The sequence below is a fragment of the Herpailurus yagouaroundi genome, unplaced genomic scaffold, assembly GCF_014898765.1.
Source record: "Herpailurus yagouaroundi ecotype Mexico unplaced genomic scaffold, PumYag 142, whole genome shotgun sequence".
Taxonomy (NCBI): Eukaryota; Metazoa; Chordata; class Mammalia; order Carnivora; family Felidae; genus Herpailurus; species Herpailurus yagouaroundi.
The window spans coordinates 17,428,407-17,445,598 of record NW_024412397.1 but is presented as its reverse complement, the minus strand read 5'-3'; the positions used below and the strand labels follow the sequence as shown (position 1 = coordinate 17,445,598).

The window sequence follows — 17,192 nt, the reverse complement described above, 5'->3', positions numbered from 1 at the left end:
CGCGGGCGCGCGTACGCGCGCAGGGGGGCGGCCCCGCCCGAAGCCCCGCCCCCTCGGCACGGCCGGCGCGCCCCGCCGGCTCGGCTCCCCGAGGCAAACCTGTCTCGGCCGGGCGGGGAGCAGAGCTTCCTCCTCTGAGCGCGGTGCGTCGTCGCCCGATTTGTCCTTCCGCCCCTGCCTCCGCGGCGCCGGGGCCGGCGAGGGAGCGAGCGGAAGGTGCGCTGGAGCCCAGGCCCGCGATGCGGCCGGCGGGAGCCGCGGCCGTCGCGGGGTCGTCGGCGCGGGACGCGTCGCTGTGCGGGGAGCTGCTGCAGGCCCCGCCGCCCCCGGCCTCGCAGCCGCCTCCGGCCGCGCCCTCGGGTCCGCCGCTCCCCGCTCCGAGCGCGACCCTCAACCGTCTTCCGGAGCCGCTGCTGCGGAGGCTCAGCGGGAGCCTGGACCGAGCGCCCGAGGGCCGGGGCTGGAGGAGGCTGGCCGAGGTGGCGGGGAGTCGGGGGCGCCTCCGGCTCAGGTGAGGGACGAGGGCGCGGGGGGCGTGGGGGCAGGGGCGGGGTCACGCGGGGCGGGCTGGGGCCGGGGGCGCGCGGGGGAGCGAGCGGGCACGCGAGTTCGGGGGTGGGGACCGCCGCTCGGGGCGCTGGGGTGCGGCAGGGGTCGCCCGCGTGGAAGGGGCGCAGAGGGGAGCTCTCTCGGTCGGGAAAGTCGTGGGAATGCCAGAGACTGGAGGTTGGACCCTCCTCCACTTGAGCTGAAAGGGAGAAGTGGAGATCGACCCGGGGGCGGGGGGGGGGGGGGGGGGAGAGGAGGAAATCTGTCTGGAAACCACTAGGATAGGGCAGTCTTACTCCAGAGGACTTAAGAGACAAAAGAACAGGACACGGGCACAGACCTGGAAGACCTAAGGAAGGTTAGGAAGAAGTGCAGGTCAAGAGATAATGAGAGCGAAGGGCTCGGGTGCAGGATTTGGAAGTTTTTATAATAGGGAGAGAATGATGGTGGGAAAGACTGAAACTAAACTCCCCACCTTCCTCCAAACCAACTTAACCGGGTTCTCTTCTTCACTTCGCCGTGAACACCGAGCTAGAAGTAAAACTATTTTCTTCTCACCAGGCTTGAAACTGCGAACTCTTGGTCTCAGGACTTCTTTGCACTCTCAAGAATGATTGAGGACCCCAGGGAGTTTTTAATGTGGGTTCTATCCATTATATACATGTACTGCGCACTGATATTTACCGTATCAAAAAGTAAAAGTAAGAAACGTTAAAAATATTAACTTATTTGAAAAGGATAGCCCATTCTACATGTTAGCAGAAATTACATGTTTCTGGGGGCGCCTGGGTGGCTCTTAATATCGGCTCAGGTCGTGATCTCACCTGGGATCGAGCCCCCCACCCCCGCCCCGTTGGGCACTGGGCTGATAGTGCAGAGCCTGCTTGGGCTTCTCTCTCTCTCTCCCTCTCTCTCTGTCTCTCTCCAAAATTAATAAATAAGCATTTTTTTTTATTTACGTGTTTTTGTGAAAAAAAAAAAGAGTTTTCAAAACCAAAAAAAATTAGAAAAGTGGCATTGTTTTACATTTTGAAGATCTGTGCCTTAACTGCAGAGAACTGGCTTTTCTGTGCTTCTGCATTGGGTCTGTTGCACCGTCGCAGGTCACGTTACCCCGGGTACTCCAATGTACGTTTTCTCAGAGAGTGAGCGAAAATGCTAAGTCTCATCTTAGTGTCACTGCGAAAAACCGTTTTGATCCTGTGGACCCTGTGACTGCACTAGGAACTACACTAGGGATGCCCAGACCATACTTAGAACCACTCCTCTCTACCATCGTTAGGATTTTGGTCTCCCTTTGAACCCCTTAGAAGTTTTCTTTTGTTTTGCTTTTACCGTCTCGTATAACTAAACTTTGTCTGGTATGGTTATTTGCACAATTTCTTATGATCTCCTTGAGAACAGGAGGCATCACTTAAGATTCTGTGTGTTATGCATAGAACCTGTCTTAGACACGACAAATGCTTTTGAATTGAGAGGGGAATCATTCATTCAGAATTATGCTTATCGAGTGCCTATTATTTGCTGGAAGTTCCAGAAGATAAAAAGATGGCAAATATTTAGTTCCTATTCACAAAGACTTTTATAGCAGTGGACTGTTATTCTGGGACGTTCACAAATAACATGTTAAGTGCTGTGTTGGGTGTGGATAATAATAACAGTGGGCTTTTATCATTTATTGATCACTTAGTGTGTACCAATGCACGAAGTATTTACATACATTATCTACTTTAACTCTCACAACGACCTCGAGTTTCAGAGTTTGGGGTTAAACCAGAGTCATGAGGGTTTAGGATTCTTTGGCCACAGAGTGGAGTAATGATGTGAGGTTGGAATTAAGAAGTGGTAAACTTGTGGGGCGCCTGGTGGCTCAGTCAGTTAAGCGTCCAGCTTCAGGTCAGGTCACGATCTCGCAGTTTACGAGTTCGAGCCCCGCATCAGGCTCTGTGTTGGAAGTTCAGTGCCTGGAGCCTGCTTCGGGTTCTGTGTCTCCCTCTCTCTCTCTCTCTGCCCCTCCCCTGCTCATTCTCCCTCTCTCTCCCTCTCTCTCTCTCTCTCTCTCTCTCTCTCTTTCTCTCTCAAAAATAAACATTGAAAATTAAAAAAAAAAGTGGTAAACTTGCAAAATTGAGACAGATGGCACAATTTTTTTTCTGTTCTAGGGAGAAAGCAAACATGCTTCTTTTAGGGAGAGGGGACTGTGCAAAGAAAATCCAACATACTGTTATGCTAGGTCCATAGATTTCTGAGTTTCTAGACTTAACAGTGCAAAAAGTTGTCTTCCTTGGGGGTCAGATCATCAGATCTGTGATTGGTTAGTTTGTGATTGGTACTCTCGTTAGGGAAGGCTCTGGGTTTTCCTGAGGACCTGGGAGTGAGGACTCCTAATTTGGCAGTGGAGGAAAGAAAAGGAAGGAAGAAGGCCCTGCCACCACCGAGGAAGTGTGGATGCCCGACTTCAGGTGCCCAGTGCCCCCCCCGCCCCGAGCCCCAAGCCTTCAGTCAGGTTTTGCTGATGACTCCAGAGTGGTTTGCTTGACAAAGTAACAGGAAAGTTTGAGGCCACATCTCTGGTGAGGGTGGTGTAGACAGAAGGGCCGTAGCCTCACAAGATGTGACAAGCAACAAAGGGCATGCGTTCGTGGAATCTGACGGTTCTGGGGTGCGAAGTCTGAAACGAAATTGGTGGGGTTTCACCAGCCTTCCTGGAGGGTAAAGATTAGCTCAGAGTAGGTGAGTGGTGGTCGGAAGTGGGGGCGGCCCTGCAGGTTAGAAAACTGGGGAACATTGGGGCCCCCCGGGTGGCTCAGTTGGGTAAGCATCCGACTGCCGCTCAGGTCATGATGTCACAGCTCGTGAGCTTGAGCCCTGCCCCAGGCTGGCTGATGTCAGCGCAGGGCCCGCTTCAGATTCTCTGCCCCCCTCTCTCTCTGCCCCTTCCCTGCTCATGCTCTCTCTATCAAAAATAAATGAATATTAAAAAAGAGAAAGAAAACTGGGGAACATTAACATCATATACCTACTAAAATTTGAACCACATTGACAGAAAGTTAGCACTGGGAGCTTCGGGGGCTGGAGAGGGGCAGAGGAGGGGGCCAGGTAAGCTGGTAATGTTTACTCTGTGTAAGACAAGTTATTTCAGAGCAATTTCATACTACTGATCGAAGAGCACCTCGATTGCACAATTCCCCGAGGTATTTTCCTCCAGTGTCAGAGGGAGGAATTGAAGCGTGAGGGTGCAAGCGGCTAACAGTTCCCGTGAGGATGTGGGCCTTTCCCTAGAATCTTCAAAGGCCGCCCGTTGTTTGTTTTCACTTTTTTCTCACTCTATACGTGTCTCCTCAAACCAGATGAGCATTTAATAAGTAAACCACAAGAGTCCATTCTGAACTGTCCATCAGGGATCAGGAGTCATTGTAAGTGTTTTCATTTGATTGTGGGTGACCGAGAATCAATCTTGGCCTATAATTCACTTCCCCACAACTGTGTGCCTATGGGAATCCCCTAAACACAAACCCGGCCCTAATTCCCTTCCAAACCCACCTGATACTGGACAGCCTCTGCTGTCGGCGGAGACAGGTGCAGGTTCTGAGTGTCTAGCCCAGGGTACATAAATTCTGTGGTGGCCTGGAACATCGAGGCGCCAGAGGTGACACAGCTCCCAGGAGGCTCCAACGCTGCCCGCGTGCTGTGCAGGAGGGCGCTTAGGACGGGGGCGGTGGGACGGGGACCAAGGAAAACCAACACAGAAGGCGCTCCTTAGCCCCAGACCTCTGTCCTCACTCAGTTCACGAGAGGCCTGAGAACACGTGTGAGAAGCCGAAACCAGAGATCTCCTCCCGTTTCTGTCTCTTCGGCCTGTCTCTTCGGTGTCTGAAATTCGGAGTGCTTTAGGAGTCAGGCTTCGTATCTCTTTACCTACACATCTTCACCTAATCCCCTTCTTGGTTTGTCCCTTAGTCTCATGACGATACAGATTTAGGTGGATGACTCTTTGTTCATATCTTCAGTCCATGTCTTTGCTTTGAACCCCCCGGATTCCTACGTGTAGGTGCCTATTTTCCATCTCCTCTTGAATGACTAACAGATATCTTATCTGAAACGTAACATGTCCAAAACTCAGCGTGTCTTCCCCAGCAAAACTCTCTCTCGTGCAGGTTTCTTCATCTCAGTAAATGGCAGCCACAGCCCTCCCATTACTCAGGCCCCATACTTCACGGTTATTCTTTTTTTTTTTTTTTTTAGATGTCTATTTTTAAGAGCAAGACAGAGCATATGTAGGGGAGGGGCAGAGAGAGAGGGAGACACAGAATCTGAAGCAGGCTCCAGGCTCTGAGCTGTCAGCACAGAGTCCAATGCGGGGCTTGAACCCACAGACCGTGAGATCATGACCTGAGCCGAAGTCAGCTCAACCGACGGAGCCACCCAGGCACCCCACGTCACGGTTATTCTTGACTCCACTTTCACACCACATCCATTTTAGCTGCAGCCCTCAGCCAGTGCACCTTCAGTGTGCATCTAGAATCCAGCCTCCGCGGCTCCGGCACTGGGCCAAGCCACCGTCATCTCTCTGCCGGTTCATTCCAATAGCTGCCTAACTTCCACTCTGCCCCCACCCCCGGGTGATTCTCAGCATAGCTGTAAGAATTATTCTTTTAAGGGGCGCCTGGGTGGCGCAGTCGGTTAAGCGTCCGACTTCAGCCAGGTCATGATCTCGCGGTCCGTGAGTTCGAGCCCCGCGTCGGGCTCTGGGCTGATGGCTCAGAGCCTGGAGCCTGTTTCCAATTCTGTGTCTCCCTCTCTCTCTGCCCCGCCCCTGTTCATGCTCTGTCTCTCTCTGTCCCAAAAATAAACGTTGAAAAAAAAAATTAAAAAAAAAAAAAAAAAAGAATTATTCTTTTAAGACATTCAGTCGGGTCTTACCCTTCCTCTGCTGAAAACCCTTCCATTGCTTTTCTGGTTCAGTGTAAAAACACCATTTGTTTACCAGTTAGCTCTTAGACCTTGTTATCTTCCTCCCTTTCTCCACTGTCGGTGCACCTGCTTTCTTGCTTTTTGCTTGAATGCAGTAGGATCTTTGCACTTGCTCTTTACTCAGCATGAGATGGTCTCCATGGGTGAAATGTATGACTTGCTCTTTACCTCTTCACGTGTTTGCTTACGAGTTACCTCCTTCAGTGAGGTCTTCTCTGATCACGTTATTTAAAATTACCCCGTGCATCTGCTCCAGCATTACCGGTCCCCCTGCTTTGCTTTGTTTTTCTCCAGAGCACCTATGACCTTTGGATGGAGACACACACACACACACACACACACACACACACACCCCGTTTGTCTGCCTGTGCGGGTATACATATATATCTCCTCCTGTAGAAAAACCCAAGACGTTAAGGGAATTTTGTCTTGTTTGCTACCATATCCTCAATACCTAGGAAAAATGGTTGGCCTATTTTAGGTGATTAATGAGTAGTTGTTGAATTAATGAATAAAGATTCCAAACAGTAAATGTTCCAAGAAGAGAAGCAAAAGAACATAAAAGCAATGCACGGTTCATACCCTAAGGGATGTAAAATGTGTTTTGTTTGACTATATATTTTTTGAAGTAAAGGTAAATGTAAATATTTTTAAAAGCAAAACCCAGGGCGCCTGGGTAGCTCAGTCGGTTGAGTGTCCGACTTCAGCTCAGGTCACGATCTCGCAGTCCGTGAGTTCAAGCCCCGCGTCAGGCTCTGGGCTGATGGCTCAGAGCCTGGAGCCTGTTTCCGATTCTGTGTCTCCCTCTCTCTCTGCCCCTTCCCCGTTTATGCTCTGTCTCTCTCTGTCTCAAAAATAAATAAATGTTAAAAAAAATTTTTTTTTAAATTAAAAAAAAAAGCAAAACCCATTTGTTTCAGTAATAGTCTTTTTAAAAAATATATTTATTTATTTTGCAAGGGAGAGTGAGGGACCGCTGTCGATGCAGAGACTAACATGGGGCTCGAACTCACGAACTGTGAAATGAACTGAGCTAAAATCAAGAGTCACCACGCTTAACTGACTGAACCACCCAGGCGCCCCTAAAAACAGCCCATTTGTTTCAGTAATAGTCTTTTAACTTAAATGAGAAATTCCAAATTAGGGTTAGCAGAAACCACTACAAAGCACAGTCTTTACGGGAATGTAACTAAAAAAGGAAAGACATAAAGGCTGGATATGTATAAGCATCCTCTCTGCTGAAAGCCAGTGCCCAGGCGGAAAATCAGTAAAAAAGGAAAGGAGATACAGAATCTTGTTTTTCTCCTGTGCCTCTTGTATTGGAAATTTTTGTCTACTTCAGTTTTACCTTTCTTCATTTGGAAGAAAGAAGTCAAACTGTTTCTCATTTGTTTCTATATCAGCATTAATATTAAAGCATCACTTGGTTACATTTGGTGAGATATACCAGATTCTGATAACCTCTCTGAATCATAAAAAAAAAAAAAAAAAAAAAATTATATTTAGCTTGCAGCATCCTTGTTTTTATAAATCTCCTATTCTAATTATCTCAAAAAAAATTGGTGATCCTTAAGCTATCTCTAATACTGGTTCCTCGACTTGGACATTACAGGGACTAACAAAAGAAAATTTCATAAAATGGAGGACCAGTGGGTATCTGCAGCTTTTGTTGTTTCTACTGTTATAGTCACCATTCTTCCATAAAAGAAAAGACACTTGAACACTGAAAAATAGGAAAGACCATCTTAAAGACAAAAAGACAGTCTTAGCGTCCTTTTTTTTTCTTTTAATTAAAAAAAAAATTTTTTTTTTAACGTTTATTTATTTTTGAGACAGGGAGAGACAGAGCATGAACGGAAGAGGGTCAGAGAGAGGGAGACACAGAATCCAAAACAGGCTCCAGGCTCCGAGCTGTCAGCACAGAGCCCGACGTGGGGCTCGAACTCACGGACCGCGAGAGCATGACCTGAGCCGAAGTCGGCCGCTTAACTGACTGAGCCACCCAGGCGCCCCTTAGCGTCCTTATTTTTATCATTTTACCATGGACTTCAGATTGTGCTGCCACTGGTCTACGGTCCGGAATTTGGGAACAGTTAACCTATATTATGATGAGTCACATTTAACAAAAATCGAGTATTGAATATATTCATTTAACTGAGACACTTGGAAAAGAATGGTGAGTATAGAGACAGGAGGCCTTGAAGGACATGATCAGGTTACCAAACTAGGAACTACTCAAAAACGTTTTTTTTTAATTTCTCTTAATGTTTATTTATTTTTGAGACAGAGAGAGACAGAGCATGAACAGGGGAGGGTCAGAGAGAGGGGGAGACACAGAATCCGAAACAGGCTCCAGGCTCCGAGCTGTGAGCACAGAGCCTGACGTGGCCTCAAACTCACAAACCGTGAGATCATGACCTAAGCCGAAGTCGAACACTTAACTGACTGAGCCACCCAGGCACCCCTCGAAAACATTTTTAAGGAAAAGCTAAAACAGTTTCAGAAATTAGCATGATTAGGAAATTGATATTCTTTTAATATCCCCATATTTTTATTGCATAAGAAAAGCTCACTTTTATTGCGTTATTATTTGCCACACACTAAGCGCTTGGGGCATGGATTATCTAATTCTAACAATCCTATGAGGTGGATGATACTGCCAGTGAAATTATTTTGGTTGGATACATTTTTTTTTTTCTAAATTTGCGAGATTACCAACTTCACTACAGAATTATGAATCCTGAGTGACCGTTATACAAATGCTCTGGTGACCTTTTTATAAAAGTGATCAAAACGAATATGGAATAAGGTTCTTCCAAGTCATGAAAACTTGCGGACCTTGCACCTGCCACAGCTTTAATACTGTTACCCCTTCCGTCTCTCTAGCCTCCAGCCTTTTTAGTTACGATTCAAATTCACTCAGTAATCATTTAGTTATGAGTGACTAATACGGGCACGACAGATTTTAGGTATCGAGGGGTTAAAAATATAGGATTTCTGTTTTCAAGGAGTTCGGTGACCCAATTAGGTACAGAAGACATGGATATGAAAGAAAAGCTCGTGGTTTTAAGGCAAAATGGTGTCAACTGAGACGTGGAGAATTGGGGTCTGCGAACAATGACCCGAGAGCCAGATTTGCACCACTACCGGTTTATGAGCTAAGAATGGTTTTTATATTTGAAAAATTGCAAAGCAAAAGACAAGGAAGAAGAACACGCAGTGGACCGTATGGCCCATAAAGCCTAAAATATTTACTCCCTGCCACGTGACACAAGTTTGCGAACCTTTGTTATACGAGAAGAGCACCCTCAGGAGACCATGTCTAAAGTGTATTTGGAGGACTTGTGTGGTCTGGGCAAACCTCACAGAGAAGCGAGAGGTATTGGACTTTCATTTAAACTGGCAGGGAAGGGAAAGGTCTCTCTGAAGGTGGGTGAAGTGTGAATTCTACAGACTATCGTGGAGATGACCCAAAGGCTTTGGTTGGCCTTTGTTGTCGGTCACGTCTCTTTGGGAAGATTATTGGGGTTTTTTTGTTGTTTTTGTTTGGTTTTACTTTATTGTTTTTCTTCTCTTGCATGTTTCATACTTGTGCTTTCCCTTCCTATGAAATGGTTGAAGTCCGTATTCCTTGTCCCATTATTTCTGGCCTTGTACAGTCTGGTCTTAACCTTTCTAACCTTGTATACACCTACTGAATACAATGACATTGAAAAAGAAATGGTATGTGTACGTTAAATGGTGATAGTAAAAAGAAATAGTTTTAACAAAAGGACGAGACCTAAAGATTCTTTAGAGTAGAGGTCAGCAAACTTTTTGTATAAGGAGCTAAATATAAATAGCACATGTGTTCAGCTTTGCAGACCAACTACTCACGTCTGCTGTTGTAACAGGAAAGCAGCCATCCACGTTTGTAAAGGTATGTGTGAGGGAGCATAACTGTATTCCAACAAAACTATTTACAAAATCAAGTGGCTGGGTGGGTTTGGCCTTTAGACCAGAGTTTGTCTTCCTCCTGTGATAGGGTATTTCTAGGTGCTTAGAAGTACTGTACTTTGAACGTCAGTAGCACTGATAGTCTTTTAAAAATTGTTGATAAAATGAGCACACATAGTAAAAATTCGACAATACAAAAGGTTTACAGTGAAAAGTGAATCGTCCAGCTTTGAGCTCTGCTGCACTGGCTCCCCTCTGTAGGACAATCCCAACTACTAGTTTCTTGCCCATCTTTTCAAAGTTAACTCTACACATAAGAAAAACACATATTAATAAAAATGGTATCATGCAGAACATACATTATTCTGTATCTTTATTCGTATGATCACACAAGGACACTACTTTGCTAATATAAAATACCATATGTTAAGTTTTTTCCATTTTTCAAGATGTCTCAAAGATCTGTGCCTCTTTCTTGGGTCATATTACACTTTATAAAAAGTGCAAGAAAGAGTAGAGAAATGCATCTGATCTTTTTATTCCCTGTTCCCAAATTAAAGTAAAAGTTTTCGTCAGTATCAAAGCTAATTTCTCTCGCTTCCTGTTTAAAGAGTTCGCTCATCTTTTTTTTTTTTTAATTTTTTTTTTAATTTTGTTTGAATGTTTGTTTATTTTTGAGAGAGAGACAGAGACAGAGCATGAGCAGGGGAGGGGCAGAGAGAGGGAGACACAGAATCCGAAGCAGGCTCCAGGCTCCAAGCTGTCAGCACAGAGCCTGACGCGGGGCTCAAACTCACGGATTGTGAGATCATGACCTGAGCCGAAGTCGGACGCTCAACCGACTGAGCCACCCAGGCGCCCCTGATCTTCTGATTTAGTAGTCATGGGAGCTGATCTGGAGAAGAGCATAAAGAGGAATCCCCTATGAAGGCAGAAGGAGGAGGAAAGAACAGTAGCATTCATAACGTAAATAACTTTTCACTACTCAGCGACTCACAGCTTATTCCCTATAACACCTGCAATCATGCCAAACATATAGCAGGCATATCATGTTGGAGAAAGTTGTTGACTTGAATTAAATCTGTTGTTTGCAGCTGTCTGGACTTGGAGCAGTGTTCTCTTAAGGTCTTGGAGCCTGAAGGAAGCCCAAGCCTATGTTTACTGAAGCTAATGGGTGAGAAAGGTTGTACGGTCACAGAACTGAGTGACTTCCTGCAGGCTATGGAGCACACCGAAGTTCTTCTGCTTCTCAGCCCCCCAGGTAGGTTCTTCTCCTAGAGTATTCTCCAGGAGTTTGTGGAGGCAGACCTAGAGGGAAGTATCTCCTTTGACAATGAATTGTGTTATATGGTTTTGGAAAATGTAAACGTTTGGAGCCTCGTTTTCTCCCCCAGGTTGAGACTAAAGAACACACAAAAAGCAAATATAACACAGAAACATCGATTTGATTGTGGTTCAAAAACATCAACTAGATAGGAGACATTTTGGGGACAAGTAAAACAATTTGGATTTAACATGCATGTTAGATATTAGGGAATCATGTGATAATGGTGGTGTAGTTCTGTAGAAGAATGTCTTTATTCCAAGGAGATGCATGCTAACGTATTTAGAGGATGGGGCGCCTGGCTGGCTTAGTTGGTAGAGATGAGACTCTTGATCTCAGGGTTCAAGCCCCACATTGGGCGTGGAGCCTACTTAAAAAAAATTGTGACGTATTTAGGGGTAAGATTTCTGTAATTTATGTTGAAATAGTGCAGCCAAGGCTCAGTCCGTAGAGGCTGTGACTCTTGATTTTGGAATCACGAGTTCAAGCCCCACATTGGAAGTAGAGATTATTTAAAAAAAAAAAAAAGAAAGAAAGAAAGAAAGAAATAGTGCAGCCAAAAAAATAAATAAATACGTATTTATTGATATGCATGTATGTATATGAGGGAGATAAAGCAAATATGACAGATGTTTAGTGTTTAAGTATTTTGCTAACATGATGCGTTTGAATTGTTGATCGACTCATCCATGTTTTTTTTTTTTTTTTTTAATATACCAATATTTAGTGAGACTTCTTCCTTCCAGGGTCAGGTGTGAGGAATAGGAAAAGCCCCCCCCCCCCCCCCCCACAACTACACATGGAGTCAGTCCTGGGCAGGCAAGTCAGGCAGGAGAGACCACATGATCTAAGTCACCTGATGGCAGCGGCACCACAGACCTTCCTTCCCAGGGGTCCAGTTTGCCATTACGGGTCCCACTAGAAGCAGAGAAACCGGTAGAAGATTAGCAGGGCCATGGGTTAAGGACTTGTGCTCTCTGTTTACGTGGTCTTGACATATGCAGTTTTTACTACGTAGCCAGGTTACTTGTGAAAATATTTTTAACTTAACACGAGAAACCCAAAATTACAATTCAGATCTTACTATTTACTTAGTTCTGAGGTTCGGGAATTAGGGACACACGGTAGTGGTAGTTCTGTTTACCAGAAACCCCAACTCAGCTCGGCGTAATAAAGGGAATAAATTCTCACTGAAAAGTCTTGAAGCAGGTTGGGCTTCAAGAGAGGCCAGAGACAGTGTTTTCAAGGAATCGGTTTTTCATCTTTGCCCTTCCTTTTTTGTTATTGGCTTCCTTCCAAGAGTGACTTTCTGCATAGTTGCAGGGTACCTACTGATTGTTCCTTGCACTCGTCTGTGTCCCAGCAGCAGTCACAAGATTGATTCTAGTTAACTCATTTTGATGACATGCCTGTTCCTCCCAGGAGGGACGGGGCGGAAATAACCCCTGCTAATGCAGCCCGCATCTCAGTGACATTGTCTGTCACCAGTTGGTGAACTTCTTCGTGAGGTGACATTTGTTAACTTTTATATCCCCTGTGCCTTGACTAGGACTCAGAAGTTGTGACGATTGAAATCCGCCAGTCTGGGGCACTCAGTTAGCTTCTAAGTTCTCGTACTTGATAGAATACCATAGCGGGGCCTCCGAAAACGCAAGAAACCTCTCCAGGAAGTAAATACAACTTTTAGATCTCGTTATCTTTTTCAATAATCACACTTAATTTCTGTGACTCTTGGTTGCCAAGTCTATAAAATGAGAGTAAGTGTTCTCTCCGTGGCGGACCTGCAAGAGTGGTGTGGAATAATGCTGCCTCGAGCTGCCTCCCCACCACCGCAGAGGCCTCCCATCTCGTGACTTCTGCTGGATCACTGGCCTGAGATCTCAGGTTTCCGAGTTTTTGAAGTTTCCCATGCGTGAAGCTGGGCTTTACTGAACTTGAGTCACATATTTATTTATGTGTAACGATCTGCCTGAAATTTTTGACAATATTTTAGATTTTGACTTTTGACAACCCAGCAGGGAATGCAGAGCTGACCTAACAAGCATCAGTTGTCTCCCCTGCTTTTGACAGGTCCGTTTCTGCTCTCTGTGTTTTTCTCCAAATGGTAGGATTAGCACATTACTGGGAGTGTTCCTCTGTGCAGACCATTCTGATATTTGGCCTGCAAGCTTTTTGAGAGTTATCCCCTGGGACTTTCTTGCATTTGAGGGGAGAACAGGCAAAGGAAAGCAGTTTCTATGTTAACATTTTTATGTTAACACTTACTCACTGTTTCTGTGAGGTTTTAGGTCATATTAGCCGTATAGTATCCATTGGGAATCAGCTGTTACTTGAATATTAAGTATTGATTTAAGAGGACATATTTTAGGATCTGAATAATGCTCAGTAATTTCAGGAAGAAATAATTTATTGTTAGCTTTCTATGTACATTTTACGTGAATAATCTAAAACTATATTTGCAGGGGCGCCTGGGTGGCTCAGTCGGTTGAGCGTCCGACTTTGGCTCAGGTCATGATCTCACAGCTCGTGAGTTTGAGCCCCGTGTCGGGCTGTGCTGACAGCTCGGAGCCTGCAGCCTGCTCCAGATTCTGTGCCTCCCTGTCTCTCTGCCCCAACGCACTCACATTCTGTCTTTGTCTCTCTCAAAAATAAATAAACATTAAAAAAATTTTTTTAAATAAATAAATAAAAAATAAAACTATATTTGCAGATACCAGAATAAAGAAATGTAAGAATTACAGAGAGGGGCGCCTGGGTGGTTCAGTTAGTTGAGCGTCCAGCTCTTGGTTTTAGCTCAGGTCATGATCTCACAGCTTGTGAGATCGAGCTCCGCATCAGGCTCCACGCTGACAGCACGGAGCCTGCTTGGGATCCTCTCTCTCCCTCTCTCTCTCTCCCTCTTCTCCCCACCCCCAAATGAATAAATTTTTAAAAAAATAATTATAGAGACAGTTTTAATATTTTAATAAGGATATTGAGAATAAAAAATACTGTAATTAAGAAGGAAAGCTTTGATACAATCCACTTAATTGGGGATTTTACTCGTTCATTCAGTAAACAGTGTATCGTATAATACTGTGCACCAGTACACAGGCGTTGTACTTGGTGCTGTGATTCACAGATAATTAAAACCAAAGTTCTTGCCTAGGAAAGGTTCATAGTCTAACAGGAAAAACAAAGCTGTCAATGATCACGTCCTCCACAATTGTAAAAACAAGTGCGTATAGAGCAAGTCTTACCTGATCTTCAGTTTTTCCTTTTCAGTGTATTCCTGTATCTTGGTGAAAAAACAAAATAAATAGGTCCTCGTGTTTTCTCTCTTTTCTGTGGTAAGGTAGTTTCTTACTACCACAGAAAGTCCAATGACTTTTCTCTGTCTCCATCCATAGAGAAGTCTGCTTTTGGTGAGTAGGGTGACTTCTGTCCAAGATGCTTTGAACCTCTGAACAGACCTTTCAGACCTAAATGCAGAAATAAGAGGAAACTTTAGGTTCATTTTAGTCTTATTTTGCCACATTCCATTCCAGTTTGTGAGCTGACAGCCAGAGATAGCCATAGGAGAGGGCTGTAATAAGGAGTTTCTCTCTTTTTCTGAGAAGCTGGGTTTCTTTTACGTATTTGTTTTGGTAGCCAAGAAGTAGCTGGGGCAGACGTCCCCCTGCCTCTAACTGGAACGATCCCTTGACTAGGAGCCAAGCTCAATGGCCCCTCACTGAGCATGGGGTCAAAGCCAAGGGTAACTCACCCCTAACTTCGTGCTCTCCATGGGCTCTGACACCTAGTATATTTTCTGAAGGAGCCCCGTAGGATTGAGGTTTACCCTCTTCTGCTTTGTTTCTAATTGGGCTTTTTTTTTTTTTTTTTTTTTTTTTTCTAACTGGGCTTTTTCACAGCACGTGGATTGCCTAGCTGCTCCCCACTCCCAGTTTATCTGGCCTGTCCCTTATGTTAGAAAAATTGCGTACGGTTTTTATGTGTGGATGGTGCCCGTCCCCATTTCCCAGCACTCGTTGCTTCCCTATTTTATTCCCTTGATCATCTCACTGGGAACTGGAGGGGAGTGGGAGCGTTGAGTGGGTGCTGACATTGTTTGAACCATAGCTCCCATAATGGTTTTTTAGACCATTTTTTTTAGACCTTTATTTTCTCATTAAAGGACCCAAAACCCTGACTCCAAGGGACCAGTATTGGCATCTGTATCCTTTGCAAATAATGAACCTAGATGTGCAGTTGAAGATGTTTGTGTCTTCTGTTGTAAGCGAAAACGTGTTGAGTAGATTTATAGGCTCCATCAGTTACATAGCTCTGTAGATCACAAAATGGCTGCCAAGGAAGTGATGCCCTGATCCAGAATTTGTTAAGCAGAGCCTAGACGATGGGGGATGGTTAGAGAGAACGAACGTTGTATACATGGGTTTCATCAGATGAATCCCAGATTTCACTCTCTGTACGTATCAGACAGCTCTGGCTGAGATCTCTTCAGTGGCGTCTTGTCCATTTGGCCCACACCTTTTTTATTTCACATCACTTCACTTTTTTTTTTTTAATGCCTTTTAGCACACTCACTGTTACGTTTCTGATACCAAAATTTTATTTTTTATTATTCTTACTGTCTTTAAGACAGGAGCCAAGGTGGTTGACTATTATTCACTCATTTGCAAAATACCTTTAGTTCAGAATCATCTTATCTTTATAGTTCTGTGAAGGAACAGAACTGTGCTGTTACGAACATTTAAATTTTAAATGTGAGCACGCATTTATGTGGAAAGTAAGATTTCCAGTGGTTATCACTTAGCCAGAGTCACAGTTATTGACAAAAGTAGATTAAAGCCCAGGTCTGCTGACCTCAACCTGGACTCAGTGTCATTTCTCTCATGGCTAGGAAATTTCTGGGCTATTTGAGAAACTTGGTGATGAATTATTACCCCAATTGCCACTTTAACCCATGGACGGCAATTTTCTATCCTTGCCAAAGTAAAAAACACTGCCACTACATCTCATAAAGGACTTTCCGTGTTTCGGGAGTGACAGAAATTTCTGAAAGGAAAATATCAAGAAGCGAAAAGAGGCAACAGTGGTATGGATGGGAATAAAGATAAGGGAGAAGGGTAGAAAGGTAGAAAGGCAGTGGTGAGGTCTGAACGAATGTGTGTCTGTGCCAAGGTTTCCAGGGTCAGTGGCCGATGTGGGAGAAGAAGGGGTATGATGAGGGGACGAGGTTTAGCCAGCGTAGGTGCAAATGTACCCTGACTTGTAAGGGGGACATATATGGACTTGCTGTGGTTGTGTTGGGGGGAGGTTAGTGGAGGAAGAGAAATGGGATTTATTCTGGGATAATATGAGGAGGCACTTTTCAATGATAGCTTAGAAATTCTTAGACTAACTTGGAGGAAGAGTTTTGGATAGAAGCTGATGGAAAGAAATTTTTGGTTCATGGTCTCTGAAAACAGATGGATTGTAGCATATACAGTACTTGTAGAAGTTCCCGGAACAGCTGTTTGTAAATTGCATCAGTATTTAAATGCATCTCAAGAGGGGCCCCTGGGTGGCTCAGTCGGCTAAGCGTCCGACTTCAGCTCAGGTCACGATCTTGCGGTCCATGAGTTCGAGCCCCACGTCGGGCTCTGGGCTGATGGCTCAGAGCCTGGAGCCTGCTTCCGATTCTGTGTCTCCCTCTCTCTTTGCCCCTCCCCTGTTCATGCTCTGTCTCTCTCTGTCTCAAAAATAAATAAACGTTAAAAAAATTTCTTAAACGCATCTCAAGAGACACTAGCCTAAAGGGAGGCTATCGTGAATCTTCCTGTCACCATAGGGAATCACCCTAATTTATGTTTTGGAATTCCAGCAGGGTTTTCAGTTTTATTGGTCAGTATCACGAATCTGTGATCTACACAGGTTTGTGTTGAATGCACGATCCCCGTGTTCCATCGTACCTGGTTCAGACTCTTCCCGGCTTACAGGAAATCAAGTAAGCTCTTTGACTTCTTTGCAGATGTTATCTGAAAATAGACTTGTTTGCCAGGAAGCTGTGTATTCACGCTGTCAAATAGAACTTTCATTTGTTTGCCGTGGTACACCCTGGTAGCACTATGCCATCTTCCCTCCTTACCTTTGTTCAGCACCTTCTGACTAGTGGGCGCTGCGCGAGGGTGGTTACAGGTTGACCATGGTTCCCTGCCGCACAACACTATGTGGGAGGAAGGAAATTTGTGTGGTTAAGGCATGGGAGGTATTGTGACTTCTTGTCTTTACTACTCACCAAGGGCAGTTTCCAGATCACGTGGTGCCTTTCAGTTCTCGGTCTTTGAAGCATGAAGTAATAAATACATGTATTTATTTGCTTTGCTTATTGAAGACTAGACTACTGAAATTGGTGGTACAGGACAGATGTATAAGCTGAGTTTGAGTG

At 44.9% G+C, this 17,192-nt stretch overlaps 1 protein-coding gene across 2 annotated transcripts in view; it reads left to right on the top strand.

Annotated features, from left to right (window-relative positions):
• The first annotated feature begins 76 nt into the window (after positions 1–76).
• Positions 77–17,192, top strand: part of MALT1 (MALT1 paracaspase) — a 65,186-nt gene continuing 48,070 nt past the window's right edge. Inside the window, exons 1-2 of one of the 2 annotated variants that reach the window (XM_040478683.1) lie at positions 77–511; positions 10,554–10,720. In XM_040478683.1, the coding sequence (XP_040334617.1) occupies positions 240–511; positions 10,554–10,720 (439 nt within the window). In that variant the 5' untranslated portion in view covers positions 77–239. The remainder of the gene's footprint in view (positions 512–10,553; positions 10,721–17,192) is intronic. The other variant, XM_040478684.1, reaches the window with a different exon arrangement.